Genomic DNA, 24,454 nt, shown 5'->3' with positions numbered 1-24,454 from the left:
TATTGTGGGACAAACACATTCCAACTGCTTTTAGGAGCATTCACACAGGGAAAGCCTTGAAACGTTTCAGAAAGTGCCTGTAGAAGACATGTCACTTAATTTGTTGTGGGGCTCTTTTGTTTGAGAGACTGGAATTCTAAGTAATTTAAAGGAACACGTTCATTGTGCTTGTTGAGAAAACTAGATAGAGCCACCCAGCTATAGAAGCAAAGACTTTTCTCTTAATTTTTGAAGGGCAGCAATGAGTCCTCTTTTACTGGGCCATGTTTATATTAGCCCTGTCTTTTACTTGTACAGCTTTGTTTTTGGGTTTCTTACTTGGCTGTTTTTAATTGCTTTTGATGTAAGTTGCTTTGGGAGAGATAAGCGACTAACAAATATAATATAATGGAATGGAATAAATAAATAAATATGCAGAGAAAGATCATGTAGGAGGTACAATTTGTACCACTTGAAGTGTGATTATAACATACAGTTCTTCTGAACAGCAAAACATATTTTCAGGGTGGGGATGTGGAGAATGGGATGCTCAGTCTAAATCTTATGTCGTGTTTATAACCTTTTGAAAATAAGAAATAAATGGGAACGTGGCCTATGCTGAAATGAAGCCTTTTTGGACATGCCAGTTTCTTCGTGTGGTGATTTTTCCATCCTCCCAGATAATGAATAATTCCATCCCTGACACCCCCTTGTTGCTTCACTGCATTGTACATTCATCTAAATACTTCACTAAAACTAATCTTTGCTGATCTTTTCAAAGTCTCAACATAAGATTTATTGGAATATGTCAGGACTCAGCATGTGCTGGAATATATGTGACCTTTAAACTAATATTTGGGTTTCTTCCCATCATGGCAGCAATCCTAGTTTTGATATTTTTCACCTTTTCCTTTAGTTATAAAGCATTTTCCACCAGGCATGAGAATCAAACTCAGATTGCAAGTCCCTCAATTGGCAGTTGAAAAGCTCAGTTTGGAAATGGAAGGAATAAAGAATCTCCTAAATGAATCTCCTGTGTTAGGGATCCATGTGTGACATAGAGATCTCACCATTTTGTTGCATAATAGGAAGGAAAAGCCATTAATAAAGCACTGTGAGATACTGCAGCTATTACTTGAATTTGATTTTCATGGGCAAAGAAAAGTCTAAAGGAAAGGACAGGTGATGCACACTTATTTATTTATATGTGTAGCTCTGCTTCCCCACATTTAGGGGCCCTCAGAACAGCAGAGTTCATTTCGTTCTCAAGCACTACTAGCATCACACAGTTGGGTGTTAACCTCTTGTGACATTTGACAAATGCCCCACAGTGGACCTGTTTATTTCTTAATGCTACCTACCTAATAAACCAGGCATAGGCAAACTCCGGCCCTCCAGATGTTTGGGACTACAATTCCCATCATCCCTAGCTAACAGGACCAGTGGTCAGGGATGATGGGAATTGTAGTCCCAAACATCTGGAGGGCCGAAGTTTGCCTATGCCTGTAATAAACTATTGTTTCAAATGCAAAGTCATCTTTTGTTAACAGCTAAGAAAAAAGAACCAATGAATTATTATTGTGATCAGCCATCTTGAAAAACAGTAAATCATTTGGGCCTTCTGTTCCTATCAGGGGAGCTATTAGCCAATTCATTTGATCTTTGATGTGATTAAATTCCAACATTCAAAGATTTACATGAGCAATTTAAACTTTATTATCTCTGTGGCTGCCTTACTGTTCCATCTTCAAATGGTTTAGAATTGCACATTAATCCCTTGTTCTGTAGATATCTCTGGAGGGTCTTTTCCATGCCATAGCACTTAGCTTTGTGAGATAATAACTGTATGTAATCATAAAATCTTCATAGCCATCAATAGAACAGTCTGCCATAATGATAAACAAGAGTTTCCAATGGCTTGAGCCAATTTAATCATATACTCCTGAATATTTTTACTATCAAGGGGCAGTTCAAATGTCAAAATCAAAGGCTTTTATTATGTTTGATCATTTATTTAAGCCATCAGATGTGCATACTTAAAGTATCAACCCAGCCAGACAAAAAAAGAAGAGAGAAATTTCTCAAAATTTAAAAGCATTTAAAAACATTATTCAAGACCATACCATGATTAATTGCTGCAGTTTTAAGCAAATTCTCATTTAATTCCAATAAGAAACCATGAAGTAGTAACCTGTGGATCAGCTGGAAATATGGCATAAGCTACTGTGTAACTGGGGCTCTTAAAGTCAGTCTGACCACTATCTGTATTAATGCAATATTTTTCATCCTTTTATTTTAGGCTATAAGCTCCTCGATGGCAGGCCCTCCTCTATTTGTTTTTTTTACTGTTGTGCTTATGAATAATCATAATACTTATATAAAGAAAAAAATAATCAGTAAGTCAGCTGCCTCAGTTTAACTTATTTTCTTTTAAAACAGAGTTGGACGACATGCTAAGCCAAGCCATGGCTTATTCTAGCTCAGCAGCAAAACAGCAGGGGAGGAGCAAAGTACCTGTGATCTTTCCAGGAGACTGAATGTTTGCTCATAAGGACTAAGTCCTTAGCACTACATGACAGCAAGCAGTACATCTCTTAGCCTAAACTACCAAACAGGGTCATCACTAAGACAGAACAGGATCAATACAGGTAGCCCATTTTAAGTTCCTTGGATTGAAAGTGGGACAAAAACATGACTGGAAAAGAAGGAAGAGCAGGAATCCCAGTGGTCAGGAGCAGTGTTTCAATTTCCTTGCCTAGATATTCACTCTCAGTACAATCATTGCACATATATTCATCCACATTAGGTATCTAATTATCAAGAGCAATCACTGCCTAAGTATACAGAGGTGTCATACCTTGGATCCCAAAAGCCTTGGTACTCGGACGTTTTGGCTTCCAAACGCCGCAAACCCAGAAGTGAGGGTTCCTGTTTGTGAATGTTCTTTGGAACACAAACATCTGATGGAGCTTCTGCGGCTTCTGATTGGCTGCAGGAGCTTCCTGCAGCCAATCAGAAGCCGTGCTTTGGCTTCCAAACGTTTTGGAAGTCGAATGGATTTCCAGAATGGATTCCGTTCAACTTCCAAGGTACGACTGCATATGTATCTTGGGGCCAGGGAAGTGGGAAGAGCCAAGTGCAAAACAGTGGCTCAGAGAGCACAGTCGCTCTTCTACAAATCATACAGCAACCTGCCAGCAGAACCCAATTTAACTTCTACTCACCTGTACTCCAGAATACATTGAAATACTGGGAAGAACTGAATGTTGTGATGCTGCAAACATTCCACCAACAAAAGCATTTCTGATTGCTTGCTGGTACAATCTCCCCTCTGCTCTTCTCATGTGCAGTTCTGGGGGTTCTCCTGACACTTCAGAGTGGATTTTGGGGAGGCGGAAAGCCCCAGTGCAAGTCCTTACATGGGCTTCTGCTAGTGGGACAAGTTAGTTGAATCTGGCCCATTTTGTCCCTTGGGGATGTACAATATCTCCAAGGTCAATATCAGCATGACCTTGTCTAAATGCCATCTTCTCATAGCAGAAGGGCAAGCTACATCCAATACTTCTTGCCTTTGAAAGGAAACTGTGCCTGTGCATTAAATGTGAAAAGAGCAGAAAGATAGAATAAACCAAAGTGTTGCTAAATTCCCATGATGTTCTTTACATGAAACCTATAGTAAACATCAGTACAATACAATTTCTTCAAAAGCAGGCAGAGTATTTGCCTGGCAAAACAGCATGCTCAGAGGGGCTTGTATGGTGAAGCCTGATATGTTGTGCACCGTGCACACTGCATTTAACAGGTGTGCTCTCTGACAGTGTGACAGCGTCTCTGATGGTGTGACATTGCTGCACACCAGGCTGCCTTCAGTTCACTGCATCTTTTTTTGTATGAGGTAGAAGTTTTCCAAGGTTCAGTAGTCAATGCTTTTAGAATAAATACCCCTTAGGTACTTCACACAACATTTACTGTCACCAAAGCTTTCTCGGTGTAGTTGATGATTAAACACAGCAGCAAAGAGCTGGCATGTACATGAGAACAATTTCCTAGACAAAATTAGCTTCCATGCAGGCAAAAGTGCATCAGACAGCAACTAACGAGTACTTTCACTGAACTGCAGAAGACCCTCTAGAGAGATAAAATATATATATAACAAAGCTATGTCTCTGAAGCCTCTAGAATTCTAATGCAGAAATGAAGTGAGGTTTTCTCTCTCTTTCTCTCTCTCCTTCGATGTCTGCTCTGGGATACTTGAGTCATGTTGTATTTTTCTCTAGAACTGCATGTAAGATAACAATTAGGGAGACCAACAAACAATTAGGCAGACCTGATGAGTGGCGGACCTTGGGATCTCAAATTTCAGTAGCGCCCTGTGTGACTCTGAAAGTTCCTCCAATCAGCGAACTTCCTTTGAGCCCAGATATAATATGGTCTGCCACAATATAACACGCCAATGACTTCACAAGTGATATAAAGCTTCATTAACTATCTGCTAGCTCCTTACAATACTACCGTAGCATACACTGACTATTGTCATCAGATCAAGGCCTGCTCCATACTCCCTCTTTGTGATGAGCAAAATAATTCTCAAACATTTGGGAATGGCTCCCAAGTGAACTCAGAAACAAGTACCACAAAGGAATGTGAAAGAGGTTGCAAAATTCATTTTGCATGGCCTTTGGCAGTTAAAAGGAAAATTATGGCCATGAGATATATTTTTCAGTGGTTGCTGTACTACAGCTCCCATCATCCCTGACCATGTTGGTTGGGTCTGATGGGACTTGTAGTCCAAAACATCTGGAAGGCACCAAGTTCAGGAAACCTGGTTTAAACCATGCTGAGTATGCACATGTCTCACATCAGGGCTGGGAAACCTGTGGCTCTGCAGGTGTAGGACTCCTACTGCCATCAGTTCCAACCAGCATGGCCAGTGGTAATCACCAAAGTGGCTACACTTTCCCCTGCCTTATATAAATATACCTTATGCTTCCCTCGCTCCATATTTTATTGTGCTTTTAACCAACATGGTATTGAAGTACAACTGTGAATTCCTCTTAATTTCAGACCAGCCCCTCCCCCGCCCAATCCATCATTTCATTGGCAACTTTCATGCTGAGAAAGTTAACAGCCTCTAATTTGGATATTTTCATGAAAATTTATTCAGAGAACTTGAGGGAGAGAATGTGTGTGTTACTGAACAGACTGTTCCAGATATGCATCTTTATGAATCAGTTTGTCACAGCTGTATCTTTGAGCCAATGAGAGCCATCTGCACTGCTCACTTCCATCCTCTGTTGTAAATCACTTCGCCTAATTAGTTCCAATTAAGTGCTTCAGGCAGTTTCTTGATCTCAGTCATTTTCTTCATTTAATTGTAGTAACACATTGTGCTATCCTTAGGATCAGCACTTTTCACAGTATTTTAATCCAGTAGCTAAAGGGGTTAATTGGCCTGCAGGGTATACAGAAGGACATGATAGGAACCTCTGCCCTCCTGTCAGTTTCAAGTAATTAATAATAATTAATTGTCCTTCATACAAAAAATATTTATACAGATACAGATGCATTAAGATGTGGGGAATATGGCTTTAGTTTTCTCACTGTGACACTGGCACTTCTGCCTCATTTTCCAGTGTTCCCTTCACATTGCAGCGCTTGTGTTATGGAATTGTGGATTTTTGACAGGTATACTGACATGTCACACTAAATTTCATTCACATCAGTGGGAATGCTGTGACACAACAATCAATACTGGACAACATCATCGCTCTCCTACCCTTTCCACACATAGAATCATAGAACTGTAGAGTTGGAAGAGACCCTCAGGTTAGATTATCTAGTCCCACCCCTTGCAGTGTAGCAATATGCAGCTGTCCCATATGGAGATTAAACCTGCAACCTTGGCGTTATCAGCACCACACTATAACCAACTGAGCTATGCAGGCTGCTTCTGTTTCCCCTTTGATTCCTGTATAAAAACAACAGAAAACCCCACTTGGTTTTCTGAGTTAAGGTGGCAGCATCCCCCCTCCCCTGGAATCAAATAACATGGAAATGAACACTTAAAATGCACCACATTCCATCGGTTTTATTAAAGTGGCTTTTGCATTACAGTGGTACCTCAGGTTATAGACGCTTCTGGTCACAGACGCTTCAGGTTACAGATGCTTCAGGTTACAGACTCTGCTAACCCAGAAATAGTACCTCAGGTCAAGAACTTTGCTTCAGGATGAGAACAGAAATCATGCAGCAGCAGCAAAAGGCCCCATTAGCTAAAGTGGTGCCTCAGGTTAAGAACAGTTTCAGTTTAAGAATGGACCTCCAGAATGAATTAAGTTCTTAACCTGAGATACCACTGTATGTGAAACTGTAAATATAATGTTGAAATCACAGTTAGGGTAACATCAGAGAAATGGAATGAAGTGCTGCGTGAACACAGCCAATGACATGCGGGTCCAGGTATGTATTCTCTAATGATTCCCATCAGCACAATAAATTCTGTTTGTACAACAAGACTTCCCTCCCATGCCCTCCATACCATCCACTCTCAAACCTGCTGCAGATGGTTGAGGGAAAATCTAGAGCAGATCTAGGGGTTCACAAGGAAAGGGGGGGGGGGAGAGAATATTCCATTGTGCTAGCAGAAATCCTTGCACTGATGGAACTTTCATCTCAGTGGATTCCACCCACTAACATAAGACATACATACAAATTGCATCCATGTTGTAAGGACTTCATCCTCACACATTCATGAAACCATCACTATTGAATCCTACAAGAACGACCAATTTATTACTCTTCTTATTCTGTAAAAATGACCATGTTCACTAATTTTATTGAAGCTAATGACTTGAGAGTAAAACAGAAACAAAACCCAATGCACATAAGCCAGATTTACCCAAACAGGCTATTCTCAAAGAGCACAAATTTGAGATGTGTGTATACAGAACAAGCATGGCGAGTCAAGCTAATAATCTAATAATAAATACTCCCTCATTGCAGGGGTAAGATAAAACACACATTCTGTGCAAGAGCTTCTATCTGTGTCAGAGGAAACACATTCTAGATCAATTTGTACTGGTGAAAATATGGTGTAACTTCATTGACATTAGACCACCTCACTGCTATCTCTGACACTTTGGCGAATGTTAAGTGCACACTACCAACAACGGACTACCACAGCATTAGATGATAATCGCTACATTTTAGGTACAACATCCTCACCAATGTATCCATCTTAATAGTTAAAATTAGTCTAGGTGAAGCCTTTTCTTGTAGAGAACTCACAGTAAAACAGGCTTGATCATAATTAGGCCTGGCAGGAGCAGACTGTCAATTACAGAACAAATGCAAGAAGAGCCAACTGACATATATCTGCCTGCAGCTGTTACAGATGCTGCAGGATGACATTAAGCTGGAAACTGCACCACTTGATTAATGCCTTGAGGCAATGCTCAGGTAATTATTGACGTAAACAGGGTCAGCACTACAATGGCTGCTTTGGCACAGATTGCTGTACTCTTGTATTTTTGAGAGGGCTAAAGATTTTTGATCACACACTAAAAGAATGGAAAAGGTAAGAAAACAAGTAGTAGGAAAAGGCCCAAGAGACTGGCCAAACACAAAAACAGAATTGGCTCTCAATTGAAAAGGGCGAGTCAAAATTGCCATAAAGAACTAAAGGAGGTTTGAAATCACCTACTGCATTTTATCCCCTGGAGATGTGAAACTCTTATACAGTGGTACCTCCGGTTACATACGCTTTAGGTTACATACACTTCAGGTTACAGACTCTGCTAACCCAGAAATAGTACCTCAGGTTAAGAACTTTGATTCAGGATGAGAACAGGAATCGTGCTCCGGCAGCGCAGCCGGAGTACGTGACCAGAGGTACCACTGTATACAAATAAATAAAGAAAATGTCTGTTTTATATGTATGTTACTTAAACATCTTTTTCCCCCATTTGATCAGGAAATGTAATGCGTATACAAGTGACTAAAGAGGGCGACATGATAGATGAACAGAGAATTATGCCTGATGCTGAATAAGAGAGAGTGACCTGGAGAGGAGCAGAAAAAAGTTTGCTCTGCATACTCTCGGATGTACAATATGATAGGTCAAACAGCCAACCATGCCAGTCACAACCAACAGCACAGAATGCAAGGAGTCACAGGTTGGAGGAAAGGAAGAAAACTTATTCCAACTCAATTTGCCTATTACAAACAATGGATCTTAAGAGTCAAAAGCACAGGTCTTTTGCATCTACCATTAAAACCAGATTGTCATAAAACTGGAGATGCCAGGAATTGAACCTGGAACCATCTTCATGTAAAACAGGCACATTAGCACTAAGCAACAGGCCCTCCACACCAAGTTAGAGGAGTCTTAGGGGAAAGTGGTCTTTGTTTCACCATGTTCTCTGTATCATTCCCTTTTTCATTACTACAGTCTTTCATCGTGTTATTTTTCTGCATTTACAGCACAAATTATGGGTACTATTCTGTCCACCAGTGCATGCAGATATTGAAGGAAATATTTAAAGTCATACCGAAAAGCAGATTTGCTCTGTAGCTTTATTGGAAAGAGATCCATTAAACACCTGCACATGTGCATGCTAAACATACATCACTGTAGAAATACACCATTCATTCAAGCAAACAACCTGCTGGTTATTTGTTTTGATTTTAGTCATTTTGTCATTGAGCTGCTGCTCAATGTCTTGTCTGCATGATCAGTTTGTTGACATATACTTGGATTTATTGCAGGTGAGAACATTCTTGGAGCATATCCTCTAAAGCTTAACATAGCATTCAAGCTCACTTTAGAATTCCATATACAGTAATTTACAAAGGCAGTTCAGTTGACCCAAAGCCCTTACACATCTAAATGCTGCTTTTCTGGTACATATGGCAGTACCATTCAAAGAGCTATGACAATTATACTGTTTATAGCTCTGAAAATGGCGCTGCCATCTGCACCATGATTCACCAGGAAGGCAGAGTTCAACAGGTGGACAGTCGTTTGGTCTGCCGATCTAGCATGCTAAGTTTGTAGCTATCACCCCGGGAACTGGACTGAAAACAAAACAAGCACAACATGGATTGGACAGAAAACCTTCTAGCTTCCAACTCTGTGAGAAAGTTCATTTTCCAAATTTGTATTATTAGCAGCTGGAGAAAATTCTATTTTGTTGGTCACATGGGATATCCCAGTAGTCAATAATTTCTCATACACCACCTTTTGCCACCATTTAGCCAGTAAGAAGCTTCTCAGAGGTGGAACAAGTTCTTCTTCTCTTTTCAGATGCATCACAACAGAAGAGGAAAAGAATATTTGCTTGTATGATGTCCTGTTTGCAGTCTTCTCTGCTGCAGTGCAGTGTAAAACACTCAATTTTCATGACAATGTTTGGCCAGCATACACATTGGACAATGATTCACAAAAGCATTCCTGTGCTTCTCCACTTCAGTATCTCCTCAAGATGCCCCTCTTTGCTCTGGCTTTTGACACCTGAGATGTATATTTTTAGCACCCATTTTGTCTTTGAGATTGTAAATTTTTTTAACATTGTGTTTTAATTGTTGTACCCCACCCTGGCACTTTAGGGTGAAGGATGGTAGTAAAACAAACAAAGAAATAATCATTTGCTTTCATTCTTTGTGTTACATTGTATGCTGTGCCATGTGGCTGCTTGTTAACAGGCAGGGAGGCATTGTTGGGCCTTGAATCCACAAGCATTGCCATGTAGAACCAATGTCACTGGTGGTAACAACATCCTAGTTATTCTTTGTACTGGTGTACCGCCAAATCTCCCAGAACAAGGGCTTCTTTCCTTGGCTATGTGAATTCCAGATGAAATGCATCCGTATATAAGAAGAGGCTAGCAACAAGAAAACTTTCTTTCCTAAAATAGTCACAGTGGTTGAGTTGGGCTAGCTATGTGTGCTTCAAGCTGAAAAAATGCCATTTAAATCCTGAAGTAAGCAAAGTTGGATTCTGCATAGCATATATATGCTGCAAAAGTGATACATACTTTGCATGCATTTTATTTAGAACAATTTATTTGTTCCATGAAGAAGAACAGAGAGCAATGCATGGCACACCAAAGCCTGGCTCTTAGGAATGGAAATTCTATTAATTAATTCTATTAGGAATGGAAATTCTATTAAGTCTCCCTCCCTGATTCTTCTGAGATTTAAATCAGACACTTTCAGCAGTCCAGCCATATTACGCAGTAAGTTACCTCTTATGCCCCCCTTTTTTAAAAAGCTGTGGCCTCAGGATGCTGAGTTCTGTGCTCACTTACCTAATTTTGCACTTTTCAATGCTAAAGCAGAATGATTCATGGAATATACACAGCCTTGGCCTTAATGGACACACCAGAAAATGCACGAAAGAGGAGAGAACAGAAAAATGCTCTTCTTTTGACACATTATAGATGCCCACAACCATTACTGAAATAAATGTGCAGAATTTCAGCTTGTTTCAGGCCATTCATCAGTGACACATTTCCCCCCTTGGATCTGGGCTTGATTTGAGCCAAGGGAGATAATTAAAAATAAGTAAATGCCTCCAAATACCACTGAGGAGCCAATGTGAGGCTGTCCTAATGGCACATAACTGGGATGAGGGGAAAGGTGGGACATAAATGCAATAAATAAATAAAAACCCACGGTCCATCTGCTCAGGGTGGGGAATGGAGAGGGTAGCCAGCTCCAAGTGAGACCGACTCAGAGTTCAGTGGATCCCAGACCAGCTCAGCACCGCCCCCTCCTCTTCCTCTGCTAGTGAAGAGCCTGGCAGCATGTCTCCTGCCTGCCCCTTTTGGAGGCGGAAGATTGTGATCAGTACTAGAGTGATGCTTGCAGAGGAAGGGACACCACTCAATCCAGCACCTTGACCCCTCCACCACCCAAAGTGTGGCATAAGGGGATCTTGGATTGCTCTGTAAATAGCGGAATAGTCAATTCATTTGCTACAGGAAATTCTGGGGTAGAGCCACATGATCCTCATCTTGGAAGCCCTCCCAATAACCTAGGAAAGTTACTGAGATAACATTAAAAATTGTTTCCTGTGCACCCCCTGCCACCTGTTTGCACTAAAGTACATGCTGCAATATTATTTTCATATGGCCTTATAAAATGAACCTCAAGTCCCCTCATATTTTATTTTCCCTTCAGACCAGTTTGATGGAGATTTTGAACATACGCAAAATAATAATAATAAATATCCAAGAAGATCAAACTAAATGATGTGTTTTGTTTATAAATAAATAACATTAGTTCCTTGCAGACTTTGATTTATCTTATCTGCAGTGAGTGGGCTTGATGAACTTTAATGAATTGCTCAGCAGAATCATAGTCAAGCTAGTCCTCATAGTCATTTTTGCAACCTGTACCTGCAAAATAACCTAACATTTTGCAGACCACAACTTCCCGCTTTCCAGCCTGTCAGAGTTAATCATTTCATCACAATTGGTACCTCAGTACAGTTAATTCCCTTCTAAGATGAATCACTCATTTCTAATATTGCCTTAGCAACATGAACGTATTTTTACGTTGGAGTCTAATCAAAGCTGCGACTGAAGACTTGACAAATATGGTCTGTCCTTGTCATTGGCAAATTGCAGACTATGTTCTTGGTTGAACTCTTAGCTTCCCACTAAGATGTTTCAACAGGAAAATAACAAGTAGATGAGCACAACACGTCTGGCAGGGTTATGGCAGCTACAAGGTCACAGAGTTTCAAGTGAAAGAAAGAAATGCCTTCTGAAATTGGAGATAGTTTTAGTTGTTATAAACGGAACATCTTTTGACTGCTGTTCACCATCTGTTAATGCTATGTCAATGCAAAGCCCTGGGCTTAAATTCCTTGTTGTTGGCATACCTAAAATGGAATTTCACACACCTTATCTTACAGCTTTGTAGCATAATAACTCATTGGTGGCTACCTGCTAAAGAAATATTCACTCATATCATAGGCAGCCAATGCCATGCCCTTCTCCCCAACAGCCCTAGCCAGGATGGCCAGTGGTCAAAGATCACGTTGGGTACCTCTGGGATTTTGCTGCTTTTAACTGGCGTTCAAATCATGAGTTCAAACCATCATCAGATAGCTTCAAAAACTATTGTTTTTGGTTTCAGGAAGAAACCATAAAGAAGACACTTGCTCACTGCCCACTTAGCTCTGCATGGATCTTTCACACAAAAAATGCATGAATTTTGCATTTTTCCGTAATTTATTTTAACATGCACTGCTCAATGGGTGTCAGGTAGCATAAATTTTTGTAGCTTATCTTTAAAGCCTCTGAAAACAGTAACATTTAAACTACAAAATGAGACATGCAGATACAGTATAGTGGCAGCTTGGGATGAAAAGAAACAATAGTGCATTTCCCTGCTTGCTTAGAGATATCTTTCCCTCTTGAGTCATTTTGGACAGTTTACTCCAGCCTGAGAAAATGTTGCTTTAAAAACACCCAAGGTATTATGTGGACAAAGCTGACCCCATAATAGGAAATCTTGTATTGAGAATGTCTGTTAAGTGCTTTCCATCTTCCTCCTTAATGAGTTTGTCTTTTTCCAGTAAACTTTTTATTTAAGTGCTCTTTGTCACACAGCATGGGCTGTTAAGATTTTCTTAAACATCAGGATCAAATAAAAATAGCTTTCTTCTACAAGGAGCTGGGTTGATGTTTGCCAATGAACATTTTTACCCATGTACATGACCCTTAGTCATTTTACCAGACTTAGATTCTGTGCTCACTTGCATTATCTTGAGCTCAGAATTCCTGGACCTTCTTGTAGCCTTTTGTTATGCTTCAGTCCTTGTTTGTAAAGTCAAGACTAAGAAAGTGGGTGGGAACTCATCAGGAGGTAAGTGCAAATGGGTTCAGGGAACTCCTTGAAGCCTTGTCTAGGAGGAATATGCAAAACTGAGGACAATATCAGAGTGGTCCCATGATTTAATTCCTTCCAAAATATTTTTTTCAGTACCCTTCTTGAAATACTGAGTTTTAGGATTCTTAACAAAAAAGGGGGTGTTCATAATATAAGCAGGCAAGCATTTGGGGGGGGGGCATGTATTCCATACTCTGCATTTTAGATTTCAGAATGAAGACTACAGTACTGTATTTTTTTCTAAATATAAGGCAGGTACTACTTCTGGCAGCAACATTTAAATAATATTTTGTGAGTCTTAACTACCAGATCCATTCCCTAAGACATGGGTTGACAAGCAAGATATTAAGAGAAGGATGACATTCTGTGGTGTCCTAACCATTTGTTCTGCTTTGTGATAAAATTCTTTTAAAATCTTCTTTTGCACATCTATAGACCACCATGCACAATAATATTTGATCCCTATCACTGTACTTGGCAACAATAATAGCCAGCTCAGAACACTCAGTATAAAATGTGCCACCTGTCCTTTGGGCTACAAGAAAATGGCACACTTCATAATCAACTGCAAATTCCTTGCACTGAGCCTCCCTTTCTATTAACTTTCTTAACACCCCCACTGTTTAGGGACCAGCATTCTTAAGAAAAGTGCCAGGTGAGGCAGCCACCACCACCTTTATTTACCCATTCTAGCATTTCTCCAGAATGCCTCAGGACCCAGGCCCATGCCTGCCACTGAAGCCCCATCTCCCAATCCCTTGCCCCCCTAATAAAATTGCTGGGGACCAACCGGGGGGCTTGGAGTGGTCACTGTAGTGCCCCTTGTTTAGGGCTTCTCAGTCCTGTAACTACTGAACAAGCCGTTGAACAAGGGGAAGTTCTAGGACGTCCATTAAAATGAATGAATACACACATACACACACGGACACACATGAACACAGAAACATGTAATAAAATAAAAGACTTACAGAATATGTTCAGGGTTAGACAGGAACTGGTCTATTGCAGAACAGCAGGAGGAACTTGGAGATAGTGGAACAGCCACTTTTAGTGCAGGAGGGAGGGAAGGACAGACACAGTGGGACAAGGGAAGAAAGGGAAGAAAAACACAAATTATCACCGTTACCCATCAATTAAATTCCTAATTAAACATGCCTAAGCAATGTGAAAGATGTAAGTACTGCCAGCACTATGCCAATGCATCTACCTTAGAACAGAAACATTAATAATGTTATTTAATACAATGTGCCATCTGGTTCATTACTGTTAACACCTTACGTCATTCAAATAATGCTTGTGTATTTTGTCTTCTGTAGGAGCTCATGTCTGACTATCATCACCAAACTCCATATCTGATCCCTAATTTGGATTTGCTTTTGGGTGATATGGTAAGGTCATTTAAGAGATATAAGAATGCTCCAGTGTAATTGTTCACATTACCTAAGTACAACAATGAATGAAATCCACACCACGCAGTTGCTTCTGGATACCTGGAACCCACCTTTAAGATAATTGATGGATATTTTTCAAATAGGATTCATGGTGTTTAGTCGATCTAGCTCAGTATGGTCTACACCAGTAGTGTAGTTCTCCAGATGCTGGCCTCTAACTGCCTGCATCCCTGACTGTGCTGCCTGGGGCTGATGGAAACTGGAATCCAAGAAGATTTTGAAGGCCACACATTCATCCCCCAAAATCTATACAAATTGCCGTACCCCCTTCAGGGTTTCAGAAGAAAGACTTTTCCATCCTTACTTCGAAATTCCAGCAATTGAACCTGGGACCTTTTGCATACAAACATGTGCTCCACCACTGAGCTACAGCCTCAATTCTTTTGCGTACAGGGAAAGTGTTCACATGTACAGAGACTTTCATGGGGGTGAACCAAAACTGTTTGCTTCCTCCCCCCCTCCTTATTTTAGTGATTGCACATGCATTCCATGCTAGCTCATTACAAAGAATAGGAGAGGGACACGGTGTGTGCCCTTCATATCCCCACCCAGTCCTTTCCTTTCACTTGATCAAGTTACGCTAGCTCTAAGTAAATAAATACGAAATCAAAAATCACTTCCAATTTAAGACATGATAAGGACTCAGTCAAAAATACACTGGTAAAGCCAAAAGGAAATTCTTTTGAATTCTCATCATGTCTGGCATTTCTGCTGTTAATGGTGTTTCATTTTTTAAGCTGTTTTAATATTATTTTTGGTTTTAAATTTTATGAGGTCAGCATGCGGAGGTGAGGAAAACTGACCGACTGAGCTGCTTCAGCAAACCCCAGTGTCAAACAAATAAGCTCTAAATATAAATACTAATCTGTGATATTTTTGATAATGTTTTCAGATTAAGGAAAGCCAGCGGGTGATTTCTGAAGCAACAGAGCAGAGATACACATTATTCTGTGGTGTGCAAACTGCAGCAGACAAGAAAAGCCTTGAACTCATTTTGACAGCAGACACCACATGATGGCAAGTTACAATAAACTGCCTAATATGCAGCACAGAGAAGAGAAATTCCCCCATAAATGGCATTCTATCTCCCACAATTATGGAGTCTGATGGCATAGAGATTAGACTCCGTCCCTCATTTGAAGTTAGAGGCAACTGTACTAATGTAGGAGGATAAAAGAGAAACAGAGGATGAGGTCAGAAACTTACTCATCTTGTACAGAGTCCTGTCTGCAACAGAAGACCATAAAAGATATTTCAGGCAAGGGAGATATGTGAGGAGCTACAAAGCAGATATGGGTATATTGCTCACACAATGTGTGGGCTGCTTTCTTGTTTAAAAAATACAAGATAAATCCCATAATTGCTTCTGTAGAAGTTGAGCCTTTTAAATGAGGGAAAGATGTAGCAAGAACTACCAGGATGTCCCCTTTTCACTTCTGTTTTCTCTCTTAATTCCTTCTCTGGGTGACACTCCCCTATATAAGAAGTCACTTAAATGTAGTGGTATTTAGTTGTAATAAAGTGTTGCATAGGACAGCGGTTTCACAACACTGGAAAAAATGCACCTCTGTTTTCATGTACTTGGAGGAGTGTTTAAGGCAACTCACATTTTGTCTAATGGCAGATCCAAACTGACCTATTGGAATAAAGATGGACAGATTTTACACCTGCATGGTTCACTCTACAGAAACTAACTGCTTTAACTATGCCAACCCAAGACTATGAAGCTTCCTAAAATTATCAACAGAGGTATGCAATTCAATAAGTTGCCTGTTTCACCCAAGAGACATAAATAGAAGAAGAAAGAAATATAATTCCCCCCAGAAATGTTCTGCAGTCAAATATCTGGGCATATGGATAATGCAAAATCTGAGTAACTTATCAAAATATAATCACAGGAAATGATTACATAAAGTTAGAAATGAACTTAAATCATTGGGCACAAGTAAATATATCGTGGTTGGGGAAGATGGTCATTTAAAAATGATATTAGCAAAAGAGGGTAGAAAGTTTTACAATCACTTTGCTGGAAAATTGAGCCTTTTCATCACATAGTGGTGCAATAAAGTGCAAGGCAAACCCCATAGATTGGGAAATTTATAAAATCAATGTTCATAATTTAATGAAGTAACTAGTATTAGTGGGGGTTGCTATTTGGGAGTGGGTTGGTATTTTTTCTTGTTGTTATTTTATATTGCTGTTATATTTATTTAAAAACAGACCACAAATACATATATTAAAAATAGCACTTCATCAAGAATCTGCCCAAATTTCTTTTCAGAAAACTCTGGGGAAGGAACCAAAAGACACTTGGTAACACTGTGTTTGTAAGCAGCTTTCGTAACAGCTTGAGAGATGAGAATGAAAATGGATGAGCCCTTTATGTGAAATTACGCAACCATCTCATTGTAAAAGCAGCTGCTGAAAGCAATTGCTGAAAGCATTTGCCAGCTTTTTGATTGGGGGGGGGGGATATGTACATTGTCAAGAGCTCTGCTATGTCAGAAAAGGCTCAGAAGTAGAAAAGGTCGTAGACTGAATACAGGCATAGTCCACCAGATATTTAAAAATAGACTTTGAATGAAGCAAAACAGTTTGTGTTCTGTAGGACGGGAAAAGCAAGTTCCTGAAAATAGTTTCTTCAGGTAACCTAGTCCTATGAGATGCTGCATTGTGATAGTGCTCCATAGTATTGAATAGTAAGTTTCTTTCGGGGGGGGGGGGACCTTTAAATATTCAGAGAGACAAAGGTCATTAAGGAAGAAAACAGAGAATCAGTGTGAATCTTCTTGAACTGACTTTCCAGACATCACCAATCCCTTCAGCTCCCAATTTGTTTAACAGGATGAACTACCACATTAAATCAGGAAGACGAACCACCAAGATGCTCCCCCAACAACATGCACTGGGCAGTGACAGAATTTGTTCTACAGGCCAGCCACAGCTTTGCAACTAGGATGCCATTTCTGACCTTTGGGATCCTGAAAAGGAAACATTTAACACCACTTCGCTCCAATTTTTTCTGCAGCTGTGGAATAACTAATGAGTCATTTTGTGTTCCCTCATCAGAAAATTATCTTGTAGCAAAGCCTTACTGAACACAGAGTCTTTGTTGCTTTCTGATTACTGTTCCTTATTGATGTTAACAATCCCAGCGAGAAAACAAAAGTTCTCAAAGTGTTGTTCTCTCTGACACCCCGCCTGCACTAAATCATACAGCAACACTAAAACTATCTCTCTCATTCTAGTCTTTCTCCCTCCCTCCCTGCCCACGGTTTCTATTCTGTGATGGAGACTTAGAGGCTTGCACCAAGAATGTCAAGAGCTACCATGGACTGCTCCTGTCAGGGATTGGTAGGCAAAATGAATACACTGTACTAATCAGACTCGATATAAATAGCAAATAAGGAAACTCTTCACTTGATCAACCTTTGGCTTGCTGCACTTCTCAAGGTAAACTGCTGACCTGAAAGAATCTAGGCTGGAGAATATACCTTCCCGTTCTGGATTGAGTAATTGCTTCCCATTGCCCAAGCTTGGATTTATCCTGAGGTTGCTGGATACAGATTTCTATTGTGTGTTCCTCAATAAATAACTAAACTACATTCACAATATAGCTGGTTGCCTGTGGCACTAGGACTAATAAAAACTGTATGCCTCTTTTGTCTTCTGCTGCCATCTATTTTTTGTTGTTGTCACCTGTCTCGAGAGACAATGGTGTGCACCTCCAGGGCTGAAGTCAAGCTGCTGGAGAATCACAGTGCTTGCTGTGGCTGTGGAGACCGGAAACTCATAACTGATGCCTCCCACCAAAGTGACCTCCCTGGGGCTCACACCTGGGCAGTGCATATGACGGCCCTTGGCTGCCTAGATAACAAGACCTGTCCCCCGCCGTCTCGGCCTCGCTTGCTACTGTGGTCCAAGGGAAAGCAGACACAGAGAATCAGTTTCAGGAGCAAATGACATTTGGCACCAGCTTAGCTGCAGGACTTGCTGGAAGATGCAGCACAAGATGCAGTCCAACCGTCTTCTTGACTCCACTCTGGATTTGTGTAGGGTTTATGCCTTAACCATCTACTACAAGCTGAGATACTCATTCAATTGAATGATGACATTTTAAAAAATAGCATCACCAGTGACTGCTACTATGAAATGGCCAGGTTAGTACTATGCAAATCTTCCTCTGCATAGAAATCCACGCCATTATTCCATGGCCTTTTGGCTATCACTTTTTGTGGGGAGGAGGGTCTTATCAGGGGGGTTCAGGCCAGAGAGGAGACAGTTTCTTGATCAGCTGACAGGTAGAAATCAGACAGGCTGCTGGTGCAGAGGAAACTTGGTGGCCTCCATTTGTGACAGAATGGCCAGATTTAAGAAAGGCAGCAGATTTGGGAGCTGTGAATCAGTCAGCGACCCTGGGTTGGCCCTCTACTGTTGTATGACTTCCTAGACCAGGAGTATTAAGGGCTGTGGCATGCATATCTCAGTTGGAATTACCTTTAGTTCCTCCTCTGACTATCAGGCCCTGGGTTGCGCCCAGAACTCCAGTCCAACTCACAAGGTTCTCAAATTTAATCATGGTGGCACCTGATAATGCTGGGAAGAGCAGCTATTATACGCTTGACCTGCCTTCCTCAGTCAAGAGCGACTGCCATGGAAAATCCAAGGGTATTTGAAAAGTCAAACATTACCTATCATGCTATGATAATGGTTCAATATTTGCAACCCCAACGGATTTTCCAGGTGGCATGACATCTGATGTAACTACTACACAAATAATACTTTCCTTTATCTAATTAAGCGGCTTGAACATAAGGTGAGGTTGGTTGGTGCATCTCTTCATTACACAGGAGAACAGTAGGAACAGAGGGAAAGTCTGAACAGGTTTCTAACATTCAACATGAACAAATATTGATCTTGCATGTTAGACAGAAAGGTTATCCCTTTGATGTCCGAAGCCAACCAAATTGGACAAGCAGTAGAAAGAAGCTCTGAGCACCTAAGAGCAAGGTCCCCACTTTGTCTGAAACACTGTATGAAGCTCTTCACCTAACAGTGATCAATCTGTCTTTCATTCTCGTTCTCCAGATTCTCATGGTACTAAACTAACATTGTACAAATTTTGTGCTAAGACCTCTGAGATACGAAGACGTGAATGCCATGAATAATGGAAAACAAATATAACTGTTACTCAAATGAAAGGCCATGTGGGGAAAAGCAAGGATGGATTTTATACCAAGCAGTGGCTATGCTGGTGGCTAAAAAGCATTCAGATGCAATCAGATTAGAAATCCTGAAAACACAGATAAAGTTTTAATTTATCAGCAAAGACTTCTTGCTAATTAAAAAATTCGATTCAAGGTAGCAGACATTGAATAAGGGTTATTACCATTATTGCCAGTCCAGGAGAATGCAAATGTGATACCTGATAAGGAGGCAATGTTTCTGCTGACAGAAGTGCTTCATGCTTCATCTCATACCATCATAGCTATTCTTACACTTCAGTGATTGGAAGAACATTCTGTTACGCTCTTAAAGAAAATTCATGAACACCAAGACTATAAAAAGCTATTAGTCATGATAGCTACATAATACATCCAGAATCAGAGCCAGGTACACCAGTGAGAGAGGGCTTTTGCTCCTATAACCTGCTTGTGGGATTTCCAGAGTTATCCAGTTGGCCACAGTGAGATGATGATGGACTAGATAGGCCTTTGGCCTGAGGCAGCAGGGCTTCCTTAGGAAAGGGAAAAGAAAATGACAGAAGAATCACAACCCACCCTGAAGGATTTTGTGAACTGGGAAAGCAAAATAGAGATGACTAGTAACTGTCAAATATGGATGCAGGCAAGCCACTGGGAGCAAGCATAGCTGCCTGCATCTCATCTGTGAGAGAAGCATTAATGGAACACCTGGGAAATTGTTGCCAATGGGCTTCAGTGACCCATAAGGACATTATATTCCTATTATATGCCAATGCTCCCAAACTGCACAATGCAAAAATTAATTCATTATGCAAGCTGGTTGGGCAAAGCATATTGAAATAGGAAACAGTCATGCATATGAAACAGCACAGATATTTAATTTGCTGAAACAATATTTAATTTAAGTTACTTAGCATGCATACTCAAGTCAGAAATACAATGTCATAGGACTGACAATTACACTGAAACCAAATTGTGGACATCCGGTGCAACCTTAAGCAGCAAGGTCATTGTTTTTCATTATCCTTCAAAACAATGACTCTGTTTTGGAAGACCTAAAGAGATATGCTATGGCTGTGATACATTGCGAGAGAAGGAAGACATAGATCCACCTTTACTCCTCACACTGGCCCTTGGTGTGGCATACCCAGAGTCCTGTTACTGTAGGTAGGGTGGCAACTGGGAAACAGTGGCCTGCAAGTGCTCCAGTTGGAGAATAGCCTTTACCAAAGGTGTCATGGGCTTTGAAGACACTCAAACTCAGGACGCAAGGGGGAAATGTGCTAAGAGGAAGGCACGCTTGGCAAATCCACACCATGATCAACTCCCACCCGGAAACCAATGTCCCCACTGTGGAAGGACGTGTGGGTCCAGAATTGGCCTCCACAGTCACTTATGGACTCATTATTAAAACCGTGTCTATGGAAGACAATCTTACTCGGCTACGAGTGATCGCCAAAGAAGAAGAAGGTAGGGTGGCACAGGGGAAATATGACCAGGATGGTGGTAGTGGATTTCAAAGGTACAGGGCAGAGCTTGCAGCTGTGCCTTGGCAATCCAATTTATACATGCTATTTTCCCAACTAAAACAACAGTGGCATCTGTCAAAATTGTAGAGGCAGGTTATTAATTGAGTTGCACACTTTTTTTCTTCTCTCAGTTTTTAAAAACAATATATTACTAATAAGCGACCCATGACAAATATGAAAACAAAATATTAAGCACCAAACATTAAATTGTCAAGCTATGGTGGGGTGAGGGTCTTGAATTGTTGGCATCTGAATTTCAGCACTTCAGCCTCCAGCTGGAGAACCACAAGAACAGCCTTACTCTAAAGATATGTATCTTTTCTGTTTCCAAGCAAACTCCGCCTCCAGTTTGGTCAGCTCTATATAAAAGAGCCCACAATACACCTGGGAGAAATTGTCATGCCAAAGGCAGTTCCTAAAATGCAGATTGGTTCACAGTCTCTGATACTGACTTGACTCTTAAGTTCAGCTCATACCTGCACTACTGCTTGCTAAATCTACCAAGGGAAGATCCACAGCACACATTTCAAGTTACATGACTTCTCCCAAAGAATCATGGCAGCTGTAGTTTCCTCATAACAGAGCTATAATACCCAGCACTCTTAGCAAACTAAGTTCCAGGATTCTTTGAGTGTGCGAATAATTATGTTACGGATCTGTGCTAAGCCTTGGCTTCTGGTTTGTTGTGGTTTGCCCCACAGACCATTCCAGCACTCTCTTTCTTAGGCTTCCAGGCTATACCTGGCTCAGACACCGACAGCTCTTTCATGCTGCTTATATCCCAGCATGGCAATAACAATTTAAAATAAAGTTGAATGCATCAGCATGCCAGTGGCTTCCAGGCTCAAGGTGTCCTGGGTGTAAATATATTCATCTCCAGAGTCAACACCACACACAAGGATGGCTTTATCTCAAATCTTATAACAAAAGGTTTCAGCATTCAATGTTATCTCTCTCTTCCAGTGTAGACTCCTATTAGAATACATTTTACTTACTGTTGGTATTTTGAAGCTCTAACTCCCATTTGCTACCCATCCTTCTACATTCTCCCATTGTAGAAGATAAACATCTTGATTTTATTCAGTACAACTATAAGAGGTTCTCTCCTTTGCAGGATTTATAACTCTTGCTACTGAAACTTTCAAAGCTGGGTAACTGCAGCCCTATTCAGAACACTGTGCAACACTGAACGTTAGTGCCCTGCAGCCATAGGTTGGGATGCTCACAGGAGCCTGATTATCCACACTGTCAGAGCATCCAAATACATAGGAACTGTCAGATACAGATGGGTCTATTTTGTAAATGGTACACATTGCGGATATTACTCCAGGCACTAAAAGGAACATAGACTGCTAAATGCAACAGAAAGAAGCTTTGTTAAGAAGTGTGGATTCATTCATCATGCCAGAGCATATTATGATTGCAGCTACAACATGTACTAATACAGTGGTACTTCGGGTTACATACACTTCAGGTTACATACGCCTCAGGTTACAGACTCCTCTAACCCAGAAATAGTACCTCGGGTTAAGAACTTTGCTTCAGGATGAGAACAGAAATCATGCAGCGGCGGCGCAGCAGCAGCAGGAGGCCCCATTAGCTAAAGTGTTGCTTCAGGTTAAGAACAGTTTCAGGTTAAGAATGGACCTCCAGAATGAATTAAGTACTTAACCCGAGGTACCACTGTACACAGCTAGAATATATCTGGTTGGCCACTGTGAGAACAGGATGCTGGACCACTGGCCTATGTGGAAATCTTAAGATATTGTCAGGTCCTACTTCCTGCTGGTCACTTGTTCTTCCTGTAATATTCACATGAAGCAGGGTCAGCATCAGCACCTGCCACAAGGCTCCCCAGCACTTATTCCTGTCCTGTCAGTTAAGAGCTACCATGTCAAAATCCCTGCAATATCTCAGAGCGCCCAACACAGTGCCGCTCCAGTGCATTTCAAAACATTTGATTTTCCCCCAAATTCATTTGCAATTGGATGGGCCCATAAAGGGCATCGTCAAACCTGGAATCAGCCCTGTACACAAGAGCAATTTCATGATTGCGCCTCTAAGGAAATCATTCCAGAACATTCCCCACATACTCAAAAGTTACATGGGAAAAGCTAACAGAGAGATTGGTGAGTATATCACACCTACTCAGCAAATGCAATTATCACAGTAGCTTCATATAAGAAGATTTAGTAAGGATCATTAATATGTTAATAGACATTCCAAATACTGGAAGGATCAAAGGTGTTAAGATTAAAACCCTACACATAATACTTCATTGTTAAACCATTTCTAAAAACAACTTTAACACAATTATCATAAGGACAGCAAGATGCCATAGCCATGGATAATGGGGCAGGGGATACCACAATTAAATTCGCTAAACTTCCAGACAGAGCCAAAGTACTTGTACTCTTGTGATTATTTTTTGCCTCAGTAACTGCAACAGTCTTTTATACTCAACAAATAATTAAAGAGAAACTGGATGTATTTTAGACATTGAAGGTATTCAGCTTTAGTGCAATTAAACAACTCAGTCAATTTTTCCTGCTTTGATTCTGCACCTAGACACTGATTCCTGTAGACGCTACTGGCCTTTGCCCTGTAATGGCAGGACTTAAAACAGCAGCACATACCATTTGGGTTAATGATCTGTCATCAATGCGATGCGGCTTGATGGTGCTTATATAATGAGAATTCAGGCTTCATGTCTCCTATCGATCCAGCAGCCACAATAGCATGCTTGACTGTTGTATCTGTAACATTCATGCTGGATTAGATATCCAAGATGCCTGATCTTTAAATGTAAAGCAGAAGGGTTTGGAAGACTAACACAATGCTTGACAGTGAGGGCATTTCTGAAAATACTAAGAAAGAGGGCCAGATATTAAAAACAACAGCAAACATGAAAGGGAAAGAGACAGAGATCATTGCTAAGGCAGTCAGACAGGTTCTCCACTAGCCTTTTATGTCCTGCTGTGTGCTTTCTCATCTGCCTCTATTTACATTTTCCCCCTCCTAGTGGTTGGGGGGGGGGAACCACTCAGGGTTCACTTCCCTGACAAGGACACCTGCTGCTTGAGAAACCTCAGGATGGTGGGTAGGAGCAATGATGATAAAATCACCTCTACAGCAGGCAGTTCACATATATTTCAGCAAGAGAAGGGTGACATATTAGATGTTTATACCTTTAGAGCTGCCTGGACTTTAAGCTTTACAGCTTTTGAAAATGCACAAACACTCTTTGTAGGAGTGTTGACAACGCTCTTAAGGCGTCTCTGTATTCTAACTGTTCATCTGTCAAAGGCAAAGCAATAGTGAACTATTGTAAATGGATTGCCGCACCGAAACAAATAAATGGTCAGTTCAAGCTCATTGAGTAATGTTTTTC

General features: G+C 40.7%; 1 protein-coding gene across 9 annotated transcripts in view; it reads right to left on the bottom strand.

The window, feature by feature from the left end:
- Window positions 1-24,454, bottom strand: part of HTR4 (5-hydroxytryptamine receptor 4) — a 164,548-nt gene that overhangs the window by 22,767 nt on the left and 117,327 nt on the right. For 3 of the 9 annotated variants that reach the window (XM_083430893.1, XM_083430894.1, XM_083430892.1), the window contains one exon: window positions 13,848-13,923. The exons of the other annotated variants lie outside the window; for them this stretch is intronic. In XM_083430893.1, the coding sequence (XP_083287019.1) occupies window positions 13,863-13,923 (61 nt within the window). In that variant the 3' untranslated portion in view covers window positions 13,848-13,862. The remainder of the gene's footprint in view (window positions 1-13,847; window positions 13,924-24,454) is intronic. 9 annotated transcript variants of the gene reach the window in all.

Source organism: Podarcis tiliguerta, assembly GCF_965153285.1.
Source record: "Podarcis tiliguerta genome assembly, chromosome: 2".
Classification (NCBI taxonomy): domain Eukaryota; kingdom Metazoa; phylum Chordata; class Lepidosauria; order Squamata; family Lacertidae; genus Podarcis; species Podarcis tiliguerta.
This window is presented reverse-complemented; position numbering and strand designations above follow the sequence as displayed.